Here is an 18,693-nt window from a genome sequence, read left to right on the forward strand (position 1 = left end):
TTCTTTCTTTCTGTCTCTCTGAGCTCCCAAACACAAAAGACAGAGAGGCCACGACAGGACCCCAGTGTATGCTGGTTGTCAAGGAGACAAGGAGACAGTGTTGGGTCTTTAAACTGCCTCAGAGGGGTGTGTGGAGTTTGGGGGGAGTTGGCCTTATTTACATGGGAAGAGGACAAGAGAGAGAGATTTGAAATACAACTTTTGAGCCATTTCCCTGCAGCTTATAGGACTCCGCCGTGGTTACTCGGCTAAAATCATTACGTTTGCTGCTAGGTCATCAAATATTTACCAAGCAGAGGAAATCTGGAGCTGTTCATTATGTGGAGAACGCCGTGCATACACAGCAATGTAAATCAACCTGTCTTTTTCCTGTCTCCCTCCCTCGCACACACCCATGCACACAAAAACACTTTGATTGTAAGCGCTGGGAGCTCAGGGCCCCAGTATTAGCTAATGGCGAGAGCTGACTGCAGAATACATTGCCAGATGCTTGAACAGTGCAAAACCTGACTGAAAACAGGAAAAACAGAGACAAGCGTACACACCCATTCAGACACACACACACACACACACACACGTACCCCCACCCATCCCCATCCACACAGTCTCTCTCTCTCTCCCTCTCTTTTATTCTCTCTCTCTCTCTCTCTCTCTCTATTCTATCTCCACTTCCACTCCGCTCCTTCCTGTCCAGAGGATTGTCAGCGGCGGTCACATTATGTCCTTTCTCTCTCTCTCTTGTGATCAGGGGGTTGGGGTTGCGGCCGGCAGCGCAGGCTCAACTCCAAGCCTGAAGTTCAATATCACCCCTCCAACTCCACAATGAGAGCAGGAAGGGCAGGGAGAGGACGAATGAGCCACCCACTGCTGCATTAACCACGGAAACCCCCATGTGATTCCCTCTTTTGCCTTTTTCTTCTTCTCGTGTGTGAAACTTTGAATGTGAAGGTTTTACGTTTAACTTCAAGTTACAGACAAACTTATATTTTTAAACAACCCCTCTTTATGTTTAACTTCCTAATAAGTGCAACCTCAGAGAGAGAGAGGATTCAAAAAAAAGTAAGAGTCTAATTATGACAAACGTAGCTGCTGTGACACATGTAGGTTATTAGTTGAAGTTTTTCAGGGACGTCAGGGACAGACTGGGATCCGCTGTAATATTTACTCTGCAGATGTTTGAGGGCGAGCTTGCACAATCAATTTCCCTTCAATTCCCCAGCCATCTAGTCCTCCAAACCTGAACAGCCCCCCCTCCTCCCCCCTTCTGTTATACATGCACATGCCTCTGAGGAACCATGGTGAGTTGGGTGTGTTTGTTCTCTCTTATTGCACACATCAATGTCTGCAATGGCCACTTAAAAAGCAGAGGAAGAGAAAAAAGGACAGAGGGGGGAAAGGAGAAGTGGGGAGGAAGAAAAAAACAACATGTTTTTGGCCTTTTCCCTGCATTTTGTCTGAAGTATTTCTTCCTGTCCCTCTGTGTCTAAGGACTGTTTGGTGATTAGTATGCAGAAAGGAAGCTGATTTGCATAATTAAGTGCTGCAGAGAAAAAGCGACAAAGTTGGTTAGTTTCACAACTATGAGTTTAATAGTGTACAAAGAGTTATTCCTGCTCAGAATGCTTAAAAAGTTAAACGTTTATTGTCCAACACAATTTTTCTGTTTTCCCACATGTATTTTTTTTAAAGGAATCCAAAGCAGAGACAGAGATACCATTAAAGTGGTTAATGATCACAGAAGTGGTAACAGTTAGTAACCTACACTTGGCACTCAAGAGTAGATTAATGTGGTACTACACTGTTAATTGTCACACTTATATAGTATACAAAAGGCACAGGAGGCAAGCGACGCTGATCTCAGAGGCTCAGGTTAATACAGTGAACATCAGACTCCAGTTTCTCAGGACATGGAGAATCACCACTGATGACACGCGAAGGATACTTATGTTCATCAAATCATTCTCCGCATAATAAGGCATAGTGTTTCTTCTCTGAAAAAGGTCATTTAATGTTATTCTCATGTACAAAATAAAATATAAAAATACAGTATAAAGTTGTTACAGATGTTGCTGCTTTTTTCTTCTTCTTTTTTTGCTTATTATTATTTCAAGGCATCCGTTGGCTTGTGCATGTGAAAGCGCACCACGCCCTCTGAGAAAGCGGTCGCACGTGCAAAAAATTATACCGTATGTATGGACGACTTTGTCTCCAACAAAAACAATGAGCCAAACAAAACAAACAGAAAAAACAACATAAAACAATAACACTGTTTTCTCGAGGCATCCGAAACCTCACATAAACATTTTTCAGACACTGGAGCTGGAGCTTTAATACTGCATTGCACGTCCGATTCAAATGAGCCACTGGTTGTTGTATTTTTTTTTTTTGGCACTAAAATCTGAATTATGATCAGACTTATGGATGTAGAGCTGTAAAAATTTAGATGGTGACGATTAGGGCCGCGAGACATTTTTCTGCAGTCCCTAATTAATCTCCACAAACCAAAATGACATAGTTTCACGCCAGACACAAAGCGGCCGCGTGGAGATAAAAGATTTAGGTGTAACATTGTTCCACGGCGCTGAATAAATAAAGGCACTGTTGTTCGAGCTCAGACAATACTGTGTAGTGTGACGGAAAAAAAGGGCAAAGGCATCGCTGTGTAAGTCGTCGAGATTTGGACAAAAGAAGTGCAACCTCCCCTCTGTTGTGCACTTGTATCTGCACTGTACAGGCTTGGCATTTAAAAAATGTGCATGTCGACTCAGTATCTGGAGATACTTTGGCATTTTGGATTTTGCAGTTTGTTTCTTTTCCTCGCTGAGCTCCTGTCGCTTAAAAAGAAACTGGCATTTTTGCGTAACTGAACGATATATATATTATTTTTTCTTTTAGTATTCCTCACTGTCACGTTTTAAAGACATCATCTGATGCTGTTACATTTCAAAGGGAAAGCGTGTTAATATATGAACCATTTTAACAGCAATCCTCAATGTGTTATGATGAGATTAATGTACGCAGGGGCCAGGGGAGAGTTTCCCACGTTGAGTGAGAGGTGCCCGCTGAGGAAAAACACTTCAAAATATATCAACATATCTCTTTCAGTTTAGTGTTTAAAGAGGGCTCCTGTGGCTGGATAAGTACAATTACCATCAGTATGAGTATAGTTACCATGTTATTAACAGAGTCATTGTTATTATTATTGCCTGATGAGGACTGAGGGCAAGGGGAGCTCAGAGAGACAGTGGGGCACAGCTAGGGATCTGTTTAGGAGCCCTTCACCAGTTTGGGCCCCATCCCCAGGAAAGTCTACAGACAGATTGGGATTTTGACTGTAGGATAGTTTTAAAAAAAATTCATAGACTGGCTTTGGAGTTTTATAAGCAAGGCACGCTTGGCAAAGTTTAGGTTGGGCCGTGGTGATGGGCGGGCTCCTGAGGCTTACTCCCAGGATCGCTGTCGTCTGGTTCGCTGGTTAGACAGTAGCAGCCGGGCTGTTCCCATTCTGCTGGTCTCTGGTTGGCTGAGCTGGGGATAGTGGCGGGGGCCGTGGGCCAATGAGCACGCCAGCGGGCGGAGATGGGCGGGTCATCAGTGGGCGGAAATGTCAGAAGGTCAAGGGGTCATGGGTTAGTTGCCGTGGCAGCTAGAGTTAGACGGACAGAGACGGACAGACACGGAAAGGAAACAAAAAGGGCACATAAAAGGGGACATAAAAAGAAAAAAAGATAGAAGAGAGATTAGTGTCAGCTAGTGGCGTCAGGATGACAACAAGGCAGATCTACTGCAGTCACACAGCATGAGGGGTATTACATAAGAGCCGCGCACCACCTTCATGAGCCCACCGTGACCCTTCACAGGGCCTCGCATCAACCGCCAGGTGCTGCCGCGAGGAATGGCCGCGTTGGCGACGCTCACGTGTGCTCATGAAGGTGTTTGCGGGGTTATGAGGTGAAGGAGCAAACTCCTCCTCTCGTGTGACTGCCGCTCTAGTGATTCTACTCATGCTAGCTGGTCTACGTCTAGCACAGACAAGACAGCGAAACCATGGACAAGGAGAGGGAGACCGCATGGTTTCCTGTGGGTGAGAGAATGACCTTTAGGTCCAAAGAAAAGTGTCTGGGCCTCAGAAATTCTTTGGCTTACTGACAAGCGGAGGTATTGTTTAGCGGCAGGCGTAGGATCTGGGTGATTAACAGCCGTGATTAACTGATTATTGATTATGGTTTGATTTGGTTTATGAAAGTATTAGAAGAGTGGCTAAAGACTACAGTAAGCAAAGAGGCGCCATAAGAGACAGCGATGAGAGGTTAAGAGATGGTGATTTTTTAGAGGGACTTAAGAAACAATTTAACAATAGACAGACTAACTACAAGAATTTAGAGGCTTTGGTTTCCTTTAGAGATTCCTTTTTTTTTTTTTCAATAGTCATCTTTATTGCCTTTTAGTGTTTTTTGTCCATTGTGTACAACAAGAGCGCCACCGCTCACACACACGCACACGCACACACACACACACACGCACACACACACACACACACACATATTGTAGCTAGCTAGTCCATTTCTATTGCATAAAACAGTCACGAGGCCCGAGAATCGAGAGGGTCCCCTCGTCTTAAATACACAAGAGTATAACACTGCCTTCATTGCCACCTCCGTGGTGACTAAAACAGTAGTAGCTACACACTTTGAATAAAGTTTGAAGTTTACATGGAGACACTTCATCTATAAAAAGCATACCATAAAAACAAAAATAAAAAATTTACAAACTAAAAAAAAAGAAAAAAATAATACTACAAGTATTTCCAAGCGATCTTGTTCCATAAGCTTCATATAAGCACTTAAATCCTTAAAATCCCTATATACAAATTTATTTTTGCAGCTAAATACATGGTAACAGCACCACTCTGGCTAGGAAATATATGAAAGATGTAAACAGCCCCAATGATAAAGTCCAGTGGGCGACTGATAAGACCACAAACAACAGTATTTCATACAAAAGAGCTTGTAACACAGACCTCAGTAGTTATCACACGCTGTGTTTTAGTAGTAAAAACCGAAGATCATGTTGAATTGAACGACCTTCAGAACAAGACAATCACTGTTACTTTTTAAGTGTCATATAGTCATTGGGCACAAACACAGGATTTAATTCATGATAAAAATAATTACCATAAACCAAAAAAAAAAAAACATTTACGGAAATCTACTGGAATGAATTTGGGGGTATAAATAAAACTTCCCACAGTATTTGTAGGGTCAAAAGTAGTAATGAAGAGATAAACAACAACAACAGCAGAACAAAAAAAAAAAAAAGGAAAAAGGGAATTCAGAGAGAGGACTCCAAATGCAGAGTCACAAGGACCGAGTCACATGAACGGAGCGAGCCATTCTAATTGAGAGGGTCCCGGCCCGCGAGCCGTCCGCTTTATCTAACAGGCGAGCAGAGACAGCCGCTGCAGCTGTGACCCCTAACATGGTTCCTCCCACTCTGCTCACTTACTTCACTTTCACTGCAACAAAATACTGTTTCACATTTTTTACGCCGAAGCTGCTTCGAAGCGTGTGACCATTTCTCGTCCGATACAGTTATTTCTGTGTTTTTAGGCATGCCGTATTACAGACACATGTAAACTGAAAATTGGTCCATTGGTCTGCATGCACTCACACTAACACACGCACACACACACACACACACACACATAAAGTGGCTGGTGAGCTAACTAACCTCTGTCTGTGGTCACTACCCTTTGGTAAGGATGGATTCTCTTGTCGTGGCGTCGTACCTTAGTGGTCATGGCACCTGCTAACAGCCATTGACATCGCCAAAACAGAACACAGACGGTTACTCATCAGAAAGACATCAAACAGTCCTGAAGGTGGGACATGAAAAAAAACTCACTTCTAAGAGACAGAATTTTTTTTTTTTTGCTGTTGTTTTGTGGTCTTCTGTTTTTCTAAAAGAAAAATATTAATCCAAACCGCTAATCTCTGACTAAGCTCCACTAGTAGATTCAACATCGGCTGTAAGTATAAAGTCACTCTATAGCTTTGTGATCAAAATAAGCATTTAACATATATTAAATCACAAACAGCAGCACTAAAAATAGCTATGGGTTCACTAAAATGTGTTAAAATTATACGCGGAAGCGGAACTATTAAAAAAGTTAAATGGCTGTCACACCACAACACTAGTCTGCTAATACAAAGAGGAAATTAACAGGAATGGACACTTGACTACTGAATGACTGTCGCGGAACCTGTCATCCTAAAGTATGGGCAAACTTTGAGTGTTTGCTCTGTGGGACAAGTACGGTGGGGGGTGTATTTTTTGGGGGGGGGGAGGGGGGGTCTCTCTGCAAGCCAGTCCGTGTGTGTGCAAGGAAGGGTTGCTATCGCTTAGCCTTTGGTTGGGAAAGCCATACCTGCAAAAACACAGGGAGAAGAGACTGTTAACCAAGCAATGAGCATCAGCACGTATCTGCATGAGTTGTGGATGTATTACAAGAACTGGATACGGAAACCCCCTTTCAGTGGCAAAGTGCAGCACTGAAAACGATTTTTAAAAACGCTTGCGGCCTCGAGCTCTGGATGATCTCGTTTTTTCTGGTTGCGTTCAGGCGGCTTTGTTGGGCAAAGCAGAATCAAATCTGGATTCGGTATTTTTTTCTTTTCTTTTTTCCAATGTGTTTTAAAAGTTTATTCATCAACAGTTGCAGATGACCCCACCAAACTCAATATGTGGGTCAGGTCACATGATGACAACCGAATGAACTCCCATCAGCTGAAAAACACTGTGAGATTCAGTTAAAATCCTTGGGTCTAGGATTGAGTTTGGGTCTGAAACTTGGTAAACCGGGTTAGGATGTCGAGTTGGGTCTCCGTGTTGACTGAGTTAACTGTGACCCAAAAAGCATAAGACCGTGAAGTTGCCGACAGCAATTATCGCTCTGAATATTCAGAAAATTTCAACCACAGAGATTTAATGTTTGTTAATCTTTGTTTCCCAGATTCTGGGAGCAGTCAAGTCACAAGTCTATGGGACAAGCAGGCGTGGCCAAGGTGTACGAGTTTGTTGAGCTACTTTGATTGGAGCCCAGTATCCAGTTCTCACAATACATCCATTGACCATGTATGAAAGTGATGAACTTTATTATTTGCATACCTAATACTCCAGTTGAGTCAATCGGGTATTCCAATATGGAGGGCGTGAGTGTGTAAGGATACTCGTAGGGTGTGTAGATGATTCCAGATTCGGGCCCTTGCTGCACCAGCGCCGGGTGCGGATTGCCCCCCTGCACCAGGGCGGAACTCTGGATCTGGCGAATCAGAGGCATGAGCGTTGGCGTGTTGACGGGGGCGGGGTTGCGCATGGAGGGAGGCAGGACGGGCGTCGGACCCGTGATGATCCGAGGTGCCTGAGGGTTCCCTAGCGTGAAGGCACCGGTGGCTGTGCGGCACACAAACATGCGATAGTGCAAGTATGCGCATGCCCACACGCGAGCACACACAGGGCAACAGACAGGGGAGAAGAGGAGAGGACAAACAGTCTATTTAACAAAAGGAAACAGAGGCATTGTTCATTTATACAGTGGACTCCTGTACCGAGACCCCTCCGTTGTCACCCACCAACCCTCCTCCACATGTTAACTGTGATGTCATCCTTACGCGTCTTGACATTGGCGTCTCTGTAAGTCCCGTTGAGAATGGCCAGCTCCATCAATTGCATTTTCTTCAGGTTGTCCTCCCCCTCGGCCTACAGCAACACATGCAAGCACAGCACAAATTTGACAAGCGAATGAATCGTCTTTTGTGAGAGGCGGGTCAAGAAGTCATGAAATGACACAACGTGTTGAAACTACTTATGATTCAATTTGAATGATTTCAAAAGAGAAGTAAGTCGGGCGGTTGGGGGCTGCTTGAATTATTTCTTTATTTTTTATTTTAAATGTCTGCGATAGAGTTGAACAGACCTTGACCACAGCCAGTCCACCACACAGGACATATGAGTGTCAAACACGCTCGCTTCTTAGCTCCTGTTACACTGTGGTGAAAATCTTGACTGATTTACAGTTGCAGAGCAAGGTCGGCTGGGTTAAACGAACACACACGCACCCACGCACCCACGCACGCACACGTGCACACACACACACACACACACACACACACACACACACACACACACACACAAACATAGATTAACAGGTGTTCGAGCTCCTGATTGCCCGTAGACACTTCCTACATCCCAGTGCCGTCCTTTGATTGGAGCAAGAATAGAAATCACCCTGCTGGTCTTTTCAGTCAGTTTCTATTGTTGACAATAATGCAGAGGAAGAGGGAGAGAATAGCCCTGTGATTTCAAAATATGTGCCATTGTGCTTGTGTGTCACACAAGTATAATTTCAATAATAACTTATCACCGCGCCTATATGCCCACGTCTGTGCCGCGCATTTCTTGTTCGCAATTATGTTTTTATGTACGTATATGTGGCCGTAGGAGGGGTGGGTGGGTGAGGTAGGTGGGCCGGAGAATGTGAGAAATGTTGAGGAGTTCAATCAAAATGTCCTCTTGTGTGGACAACAAGACAAAAAAAAAACCCAAGGGAGAAAAAGGAGTACTGTAGCCAGTAGTTGGGAATGAAGTGAGTTGTGAACAAGTGAAAGGAGTGATGGAGTGGGGAGAACGAGTGAACAGACTCTCCATTCATTCCCTCAGCCTTTCAAACAACCCGGGGTTACCATGGAAACCCCTTTATGTGTGTACCCTAATTACCCTAACTCCTTACACATACTCTCTCATACACACAGAGACACACACACAAAAACACAAAAAAGGACACAAACACACACACAAACACACACACAAACACACACACACACACACACACACACACTTTTTGGACTGACAATCCCCTTCCCCCTTCCATGCATACCAACACAGTGAACCTTCATCCAGTCACACAGTTTTTCCATCAGTCCGGCCCGTGATATCCGACAGTGTGTGTGTGTATGTGTGTGTGTGTGTGTGGGGGGGGGGTTGTTTGGACTGATACTCACAGCGGGGACGAGAAGTTTCTTGACCTCGTTGATGGCCCGCTGGAGCTTGATCTTGGCCCGGTTGTGTGTGTCCTCGACTGTGATCAGGACGTGGAGGTCCTCGCTCAGGTGCTCCCAGTTGGGCTTCCCTCGGTTCATCTCCTCCTGAAGCACACAAACAGTTTTAAAAAGCTCAGTTTGTATGCACAGCACTATCCCAAGCCCATGACTGAAACAGGATTTCGCCTTTCTCCTTCTTTGTCTCAGTTCTTGGATCGGCCTCAAACTGCACACAAACACACACAGACACACACAAGTCTCAAGGTTGTGTAACGCAGCTTTGAAACGTATCACACTCTTGAATTGGCCGTGTTGCTCTTCAGTGCTCACACAAGTTCGCTGTTTCATTCTGCTGAAGGTTCTGCACTGAGATTCTTTCTTATAACATTTCCTCAAATCACAACATTTCTCATCCACTGCTCTTCATCTCACCCATTCCCTTCTTTCGCCCAGTTGCAGTTTCAATGACCATGTTTTAGTGAGTGACTATTATGTATAAATATGAAAATACTGACACTATTATTGGTTGTACTAGTTGGTCTGCTTCCTTGTTGTTCATTAAACAAAACAGGTTCTCATGGTTACACTTGCAGTTTATCCGTTTTAATTAATGTTGTGTTCAAAGCAGTTCTAAAAAGTCCCCAGAAGCAGGATTAGCTGCTTCTCTCTGTTTCAAGTCACATTATAATATTTTAGTTGTTGTTGTTTTTCACAGTTCATCAGACAGATCATCTGAAGAACGTCTATTTAGGCTCTGGGAACTTGTGACAGGGATTTTTTTAGTTTTTTTTTTATTTTCAGCCACACTGACGCGAGGGACTCTGGGGATGACGAGGTCATCAGTCGATCACTTCGGTGAACTACGAATGAGATGCATCAACAAATCATAAATCGACTGTACACACATTGACGTCTCGCAGAGGGTCAAGAAAACATTTTTGATGGAGTGTCATGACATTCAGGAGGAACTGTCTGTTAACTTTTCCTTTCAGTAATATCATCGGGTCAAAGTTTCCATTTTTTTCTACACATTACTTATTAGAGCGCATTCGTGGTCGTTACCATGCCAACTCCGCTAAAGTAAGATGGTGAGCATGCTACGTCAGCATGTTAGCTATGTAATTGCTAACAGTAGCATTTAGCTCAAAGCTCCACTGTGATAAAAGAATAGTTTGACACTTTACTCTTTTTTTATTCTGAGATTGATACCACTCTCATATCTGTCCATTAAATATAAAGCTACACCCAGGACAAGTAGCCTAGCTTAGCATAGAATAACGACTGGAAATAGCTAGCATGGCTATGCCAAAAATCCATTTAATAGCATTTGTAAAGCTAATGAATTTACACGTTCAATCTTGTTTGTTTGATTCACAAAACTTAGAAAGGATGAAAATGAGAATTTAAAGAATTTATGTGTCCTAACTCAAAATGCTAATTTTTTGAAAAAAATTGCCATTTCTGTAATTTTCTAAAACGTCGTGGCCGGTCGACTGTTTGGGGGAGAGGAAGTAATCCCTGAGTGAATTTCAACTTCTCTCTCAAGCTCTTTTTTTGTCATTGGTTACACAACTATTTCCCTTCCATGTGAAGCAACATTAGGAATGTGTTCCTCTCTATCACGGTCGGCTTTTCATTCCCTTTTTATTTTTTAAAGTGTGTACCTAAATGTGCCGGAACAATTTCTTTACCAGCCGCCCGTGACGTCCTTGGCAGGCTAGCTGTTACCCCTTGCTTCCGGCCTTTACGCTAAGCTAAGCTAAGCTAAGCTAAGCTAAGCTAACCATACCATCCCCTGACTGTGGCCTCATATTTAAAAGTCAGACGTGATATTGATCCTCTCGTGTCTTGACAACAAAGCAATTAGGGTGTATTTTCCGAAAACCATTCCTTCATGAACCATTCCTTCAAGCGCAGCTCAACTTCCAGATGTGCGAGAAAAAAGGTCAACAGATTCATCCCCAATGAAAATAAGGGTTGGTTGGAGGCCAGTTAAAAGTGAAATTAGGAATCCCTCTGCCTCAGTGTGGTGCTGGAAGTTTGTGGATGTTTTGTCAAGTGAGATGTACTATAACATTTGGAAGAGCACCGAAGGTCAACATCTCTCTTCTCCCCCTCCTGCCTCCCACCGTGTCTCTGTTTTTCCTTCCTCTCTGTCTCTGTTTGTGTCAGTGTGTGTGTGTGTGTGTGTGTGTGTGTGTGTGCGTGTGTGTGTGTTTGTGTCTCCTGCTCTCTGAGGGACATGCGGGGTTGGGAATGTTCTGGAGAGAGAGAGAGAGAGAGAAAGAGAGAGAGAGATGTGGGGGGGTGGAGGAATGCTGGACTTGCTCCACCTGCCGTTTGGAAAGCTTGAGCCGAGTCCGTCCAACAGCAGACACCAGGGGAGAGGAAGGGAGGACAGATGGACTGAACCCCGGGACAGGAGGAAAACTGAGAACCAGAAAACTTAATGGTGGATAGAGACATAGATAGATGGATAGATGGATAGATAGATAAATAGATGGATACATAGATAGATGGATGGATGGATGGATGGGTGGATGGATGGATGGATGGATAGATGGATGGACGGATGGATACATAGATAGATAGATAGATAAATAGATGGATACATAGATAGATAGATGGATGGATGGATGGATGGATGGATGGATATATAGATAGATAGATAGATAGATAGATAGATAGATAGATGGATAGATAGATAGACAGATGGATAGATAGATCGATAGATAGATAGATAGATAGATGGATGCATGGATGGATGGATGGATGGATAGATGGATGGACGGATGGATAGACGGATAGACGGATAGATAGATAGATGGATGGATGGATAGATAGATAGATAGATAGACGGATAGATAGATAGATGGATGGATGGATAGATAGATAGATAGATAGATGGATGGATAGATAGATAGATAGATGGATATATAGATGGATAGATGGAAAGACGGATGGATAGATGGATAGATGGATAGATGTTTATTATGTGTTTGCTGCTATGTCTGTGTCCGATGTCAAACCTCCCCAATAAAAAACAAACGTCAACCTGTTTAAACTATTTCTTACATCTGTTCGATTTTCATTTTAAACTCAAAGTACAGAACAGTTGGGGAGGGGACCGTGTTTTTTTTAAAGGTGGCTACAAATCACATAACTGCTGAACATTTATCAAAACAAAGTTGCTTTCACAGTTGATTTTTTTTAAATTTCTGAACGGATCCTTCCCAGCCTGCAGGCTGCCATTTGATTGTATTCATGTATTCATGCTGAAAGTCTCCCTCAAATGCATCTGGACATCATGTCCTCCTTTTTTTTTTTTTTTTTTACCTCCTTTCAGTTTTTGTGGCCGCTGAGTGGTAGTGCGTCTGAAAATACGATCAATTTAAAGCACATCAAGAACGTTACTCTTGACAAAAAGATTGCACGTAATGTTCAGTCTGATGGACGACCTGTCTCATCCGCAGGCTGAACGGTAATCGGTGAAAGCCTGGATGTTCGGCAAAGTAAAAATAAAAGAGAGAGAGAGAGAGAGAGAGAGAGAGAGAGAGAGAGAGAGAAAAGATCTAAAGGAGAAGTTAGAAATTTTGCGATAGATGCTTATTGTCTCTCTCGCTGAGGGTTAGACGAGAAGATTGATACCGCGTCTCTGTGGATGTGGGGGGGGAGAAGAGCGCGCTTTTGTTTTCAGACTTGAACCACGGAAAAAGTCCAAAAACATTCAGACGAAGGGAGGCGCCTGTGTAGAGCCCCCGCCCACTCGCTCGCTGGGAATCTTTCCTGCTGTATTCTTACTCTCCCTTGGGGGGGGGGGGGGGGGGGGGGGGGGGCTGGAAGGAAGAGTTTCTGGAAAATGTCCGGAGCAACGTTTGCGGGACATTTGCGTTCTCACAAATACGAAAATATCCGGACTTCAGTTCACGTCTGAAAGCAGCTAAGGAGACAAATTCCACCTAGTAGCATTACACATTATATACGTTTTGTTAAATTCAAAGTGTGAAAGACAAACTGTGCTTTCACGGGTGCTGTCACTGGGGATTTATGTTCCTCGCCGTTTCCGAGGATCCTGTCATTATTGTGAAGATGTCGGGAAATGGATTTTGGAATTGGACCGTTGCAAAGAGCCATTCTCTCTTGTTTCCCTGTTCCCAGTTTCTGTGCCGAGCTAATCAACTACGCTGAGCTCATCAGCTGGCAACACATCTAATAGGGGCATTTCCAAATATGTCAAACTGAGCAAACGTTACGTAACCATGCAGGAAACCTTCCCGTGGCCTTCAAGAGAGATATGTGGAGAGGGCCAGCCGAACCGGCCCACGATTAGGTAAAAGCGTGTGTCTTGTCTTGCTTTTCGTGCGCGAGTGTGTACCCATGGCGTGCGTGTACCTTCTTCTTGTCTCTCATGGAGCCCTTCCCTCGCACCATAATCTTGCATCCGGTCTCTGCCTCCAGCTGCTTGGCCGTCAGTCCACGCGGGCCCAGGATCCTCCCCACGAAGTTGAACTGCACAAAAAACAGAGCAACATTTTACGCAAATTTTTTTGAATGATGTTTTACAATGTGTGTGTTGTTGTTGTTTGGTTTTTTTGATGTGTGGATGTGTGTGGCTTTGAGGTTTGTGCATCTGTGTTACGAAGAGAGACAAAAATAGCTCATTATGTGGGTGCTGGCTGGTGCCGGTGGCATGACAGAACTGCGACGTTCTCTTAACCTTATCTGTCACTAAGGCCGAGTGATTAACTAGACAGCTGCCCCTCGGTGTGTGTGTGTGTGTGTGTGTGTGTGTTTACCACAGTCCCTCCGTCTCCTCTCATAACATTTGTACAGCCCCTTCCTCCTTTATTCCTCCACCATAGTCTCACCAAGTTTAACCTCATGTTCTAAGAGTAAGAGTTACACCACACTCCGCGACGACCCTCCACTCCCGACCGACACACACACACCCACACACACACACACACACACACACACGCACACAAATCCAGATAGAGGAACTGCTCTCTAAATTTAACCTTGATCTCAACCGTTTTCCAGTCCGCTCCTGAGTGTGTGTTTGTGTGTGTGTGTGTGTGTCTCTGTCGGTGTGTGTGTGTGTGTGTGTGCGCGCGCGTGCGGTGTCCTGTTAGCCTCCTGTCATGTGAGTGAGGACAGCCTGTCATTGTATTCGGTGATTGGTGAGCTGATGCGTGTAGAAAATCATGTGAGCCCTTCGACGTGGACTCGACACAAACCTTCAATTCCGTCCGGAGCGCTTAACTGTACTTGGCGTGAGCAGGGGGGCACACTGGGCGGGGAGGAAGTCTCGTCATTGCACTTGACTTTATGTTTTGGGGAAAAAGAACTTAATCTGCCTTTTTTAAGCTCTTGAAAATATTGACAGTGTAAACTTGGGGCTGGAAACTGTGTCCCACTCTCAGGTGGTTAGGTAAACAGTAATTATGCTCGTAGGAATCTTAAATAATAGAGTACATGATCCCTTTTGATCTCATTGGAAACATAATCATTACATTATTGGGTGTGAGTGCGGATTTCAAAGGAAAAGGGTGCTTGTGATCAAAAAGGGACGCTGACTTCTCTGTGGCTAAGAGGAGATAAAGTCAACAGAAACCCTTTGTTAAAAGGTCAGAGGTCATGGATTCGTCCACTCACGTCGGGGAACTCTTTGACCGGCACGTAGAGCTTCTCCTGCAGCTGGGCCACGGGGCCGATGGCTTCGGGGAGCTCCTCCATGTCCCGCCCGTTGAACATGCCGCCGTTCAGCGTGTCGTTGTACATGTCCTTGCGTACCCTGCCGATTTCTTGGGAAAAGACAGAGAGACACAAAAGTTGAGGGGGAATGAAATGAGGGCATCCGCTGGGGGAGTGGGGTGGGGTGGGTGGGGCGGGGGGGGCAACCCAGTTACACCCGTCCGTTCATAGGGCGATGACTCACTGTCACCGGAGTTACAGGAGGCCCTGAATGTGACAGTAGACAGACAGACAGGCAGACAGACAGACAGGCAGGCAGAGAGACATTCACAGTCGCATTCTGCAACGCAGTGTAGAATCTGAGCAACGAATGCTTCTCTATCAGGGCTCCTCAGATAATCTCTCTCTTTTTGATTCTTTCCCCCCCCCCCCCTGTCACTGTGTAAATAATGTGAGGGGAGAACGTACATGTCAGCGGGGGTCACAGCGACCTACTCTACCAACCAGCGGTTATTAAGTTCTCGTGCAGGACAGTTACTCAACAGCCAGACGGAAATGGCACCGGCTCTCTTAGAATTCATTAGGGGAACAAGTGTAAATCTGCAGACCTTTCTCTAGATTCGTCGATTTGGTCGATAAAATGCCAAACTTGGTGAAAAATGCCCATAACGTTTCCCCAGAAACTTCAAACATCTTTCTGTTCAACTGACCGAGTCACCGGCAGCGAAAAAGCCGATTTTTTTCCAATTCTCACACTGATAATCAAATATATTTTTATTGAACAACTAACTGACGAATCTCTGCAACTTCAGAAAGCACAGAAATATAGTATCATAGTGAGACTCCTTTGCTTTTCAATTGTAATTTAAACAATTATAATAATAATAATAATAATAATAATCAACTGATTAAGTAAGGCATTGAGACTGATTTCTTAAAATGCCAATTTTTTTGGGGGGGGGGGGGCTTAAGTTTGGTGCAGAAGCACCATCATCACGAATGAGACCACGTCTGCCTGTGCTGTTTGTTTAGGGTTGTCTCAATGACCGATGCTAACCTCCGATGCCTTTGTAATGACACGCTGGCACAATAATAACTGACTGCTGCATCACACACACACAGACACACACACACACACACACACACACACACACACACACGGAGAACAGAATAACTGCCTTGAGGCACAAATATCATCTGACCTAAGCGGGCTGACAGCCATGTCCCGCTGCTCTGACAGTGATGAGTCTGACCATAATAACTACAGTATAGGGCGCTCTAATTACAGCGACAGCTACGGTGACAACGGCGATCCTCTAATAACCCATTCAGGCCAAGAGTGACTAATATTAAAAAAACACACACACACACACACACACACACACAAACAAAAGACAAAAAAGAAATCTGCCCATGCAAGCAGGGTCTTCGTCGCGCCGGTGAGCTGAAACAGACAGCGGACAAGTAGCATGAGGAAAATGAGAAGTGAAAGAAGAACAAGAGACTCGGAGAGGAGGGAGAGAGCTGAGGCAGGCCTTATCTCAACACTTCAACCTGTCATAGGTTTATTTATAGGCCAAACAAACACGCACCCTAACAATATGTGTGACTGGCAGCCTTTCTTATTACCCTGCACCAACTTTTGTTCCTTCTCTTTTTTTTTCCTTTGGTACACTGCCCTTATGCCTGAGTGCCCTGTCCACATAACTCAGGCCGGATGGTGCAGCCAGGCTGGAAACAGGCTTGGGTGCAAAGAGCCTTTCACCCTTGACTGTGGGGGTGTCACGTTATCACAGGGGGGGACTACGCTCATGTCTCCGACTGCGAACGCGTCGACCGCAGGTTCTATTTGTCAGGCCGCGGAGGTCGTCTGGTCTACGGGAAGACAAAAAACCATAGCTGCGTCACGCCACTTGTCACAGAGCAGAACATTCAGGACCTGGGTGATCCTGATGTGCAGCAACAGTATGGCAACAACAAGGCCTTGATGCAAGCCTGTAGCAACTGTTGGAATAATGACCCCCCCCCCAAAAAAAAGATATAGAAGAGAGAAACAATGAGAAATACTGCCACTTTGGCTGAGCTCTGATTTCTGATTCCCCCCTTTTTTGAAACGTCTTTTAGTGTTTTATCTCAAAGCAGAAGTGTTAGGAGATATCAACAAGTGAAGTGCATTGAACGTGTGTGTGTGTGTGTGTGTGTGTGTGCGTTGCAGACGAGCGAGCGGGTCTTTGGGGAGGATGAATCAAATATTTTGCACGGTGACATGCTCTCTCGTTCCTGATCGGGGATGGGCTGCATGCATTCACATAAGCCTGCGCATTAGGTCACTGGGAAAGACTAACAACTGTCTGTTTGTTCCCATCACCAACTGACTGACTGCGTGCGTGCGTGTGCGTGTGTGTGTGTGAGTGTGTGAGTGTGTGTGAGTGTGTGTGTGTGAGTGTGAGTATGTGTGTGAGTATTTGAGTGTGTGTGTGTGTGTGTGTGTGTGTGTGGGGGGGTGTGTGTGAGTGTGAGTATGTGTGTGAGTGTGTGTGTGTGTGTGTGAGAGAGAGAGAGAGAGAGAGAGAGAGAAAGAGAGGGAGGGTCTTTTGCTTAGTGTGTATGAATGTGTGTGACTTAAGGCAATTGACAAATCCTACAGCAAATCTTTTTCTTTCTTTGCTGTCAATTTGCAACTACATGCTCTATAAAGTGAAGAGTCACTTATGAAATAAATAGAATCTAAGTGATTGACAGTTCATCATTCTCACCTTCCATTATTTGAATGGGATAACGCTACAGTTTTTTTTCCCCTGAAGTGAGTCAACGACTTGTCTCACCAAAACGCAATGTGTCCCAGCCCAATAGACAAAGGAACAATTAAAAACAAACCAGAGAACACCGATGCGTGACAGGGACAGGAGAGGCCGCCTCACCTTCGTCCAGCAGCCGCTCCAGATGCGTGAAGATGCCGCTGAAGTTGGGCAGCGAGCTCATCACCTTGCGGTCGTTCATCAGCTGCATGAGATAGTCCGGGTTGGACTTGGGTCGCTCCTTCACCTCTGTCTCCCCGACCATGGCTGCGGCGCGAGCGGGACGGCGAGCCGGCAGAGTCGAGCAACTTCGTGGGAGGAGGAGGAGGAGGAGGAGGATGAGGAGGAGGAGGGGGGGCAGAGAGAGAGAGACACAGGCGATGCGAAGGAGCCCGGGGGACTGGCACCGGCCCGCGACCCGCTGACCGCGTCTCTGTCGGGGGGGGGGGGGGGATGCGAGCTCAAGGTCTCAGCGCCGGCTGGTGTGTGTTGGCCCCCGCGTTGCTCCGCGCGGTCCCCTCCTCTCCGTCGGCCGGACTCTCTCCAGAGGTTTGAAAAAGGAAAAGAGAAGAAAGAAGAAGAAAAAAAAAAAAGTTCCTCTTTCACCGGCGGGGTGTGTGTGTGTGTGTGTGTGTGTGTGTGTGAGTGTGTGCGGGTCTCTGCTCTGACACTTTCAACCGGCCCCACGCGCTCTGTCCTGCGGCTAAGAATCGCGCATCTGCACCGTGTGCACCGGGCCCGGCTGCTCCGCTCGTGTCCGCGCAGTGTCGGTGTTCTGCGGCGGGGTTCGACTCCCGATCATATGATTACTGTACGGCGGCAGCACGAGTGGGCCGCCGGGAGCGCGCGCCGCTGTCAGAGAGGGGGAGGAGGCTCGTGCTCGTGCCCGCCGCCGCAGCCCCCTCCTATAGCCTCACACACACACACACACGCACGCACACACAAGTACAACAAATATGACGAGCTCTGCACAGGTATGCACACGTGTTTCTGCGACAACAGGCATTGTCCATCACCGCGTGCAAGGTCGCATGAAGTTCTGTCCTTACCTTCATTCTTTGGCTACTTTCCTGTTTCCATTTTCAGGCACTTTTGTACAAAGC

The 18,693-nt window shown here is 45.5% G+C and overlaps 1 protein-coding gene across 5 annotated transcripts; it reads right to left on the minus strand.

The window, feature by feature from the left end:
- Positions 1-1,566: 1,566 nt before the first annotated feature.
- Positions 1,567-18,403, minus strand: qki2 (QKI, KH domain containing, RNA binding 2). 5 transcript variants are annotated; one of them, XM_035612817.2, is made up of 9 exons: positions 17,714-18,403; positions 14,754-14,902; positions 13,491-13,607; positions 9,060-9,203; positions 7,671-7,758; positions 7,168-7,452; positions 6,428-6,451; positions 5,731-5,805; positions 1,567-3,646 (listed from the first exon to the last, which is right to left on the minus strand). In XM_035612817.2, exons 1-9 carry the CDS (start codon positions 17,853-17,855, stop codon positions 3,624-3,626), a joined length of 1,047 nt encoding a protein of 348 aa, XP_035468710.1. In that variant the 5' UTR covers positions 17,856-18,403; the 3' UTR covers positions 1,567-3,623. The 5 variants fall into 5 exon arrangements, with proteins under 5 accessions (XP_035468710.1, XP_035468709.1, XP_035468713.1 ...); XM_035612816.2 differs by having other exon boundaries at positions 5,731-5,808; XM_035612820.2 differs by lacking the exon at positions 6,428-6,451.
- Between the last annotated feature and the right edge of the window lie 290 nt (positions 18,404-18,693).

Source organism: Scophthalmus maximus, chromosome 16 (assembly GCF_022379125.1).
Source record: "Scophthalmus maximus strain ysfricsl-2021 chromosome 16, ASM2237912v1, whole genome shotgun sequence".
In the NCBI taxonomy this organism is placed as follows: Eukaryota; Metazoa; Chordata; class Actinopteri; order Pleuronectiformes; family Scophthalmidae; genus Scophthalmus; species Scophthalmus maximus.

Excerpts from the sequence above, each read along its gene's own strand:
- qki2 (XM_035612816.2), bottom strand. The coding sequence starts at position 17,855 with ATGGTCGGGGAGACAGAGGTGAAGGAGCGACCCAAGTCCAACCCGGAC. Across the intron at positions 9,204-13,490 it reads CCATGAGAGACAAGAAGAAG|GAGGAGATGAACCGAGGGAA; the intron begins GTACACGCACGC and ends TGTGTGCTTCAG. Across the intron at positions 7,453-7,670 it reads AGACGCCAATGTCAAGACGC|CCACCGGTGCCTTCACGCTA; the intron begins GTAAGGATGACA and ends TGTGCCGCACAG.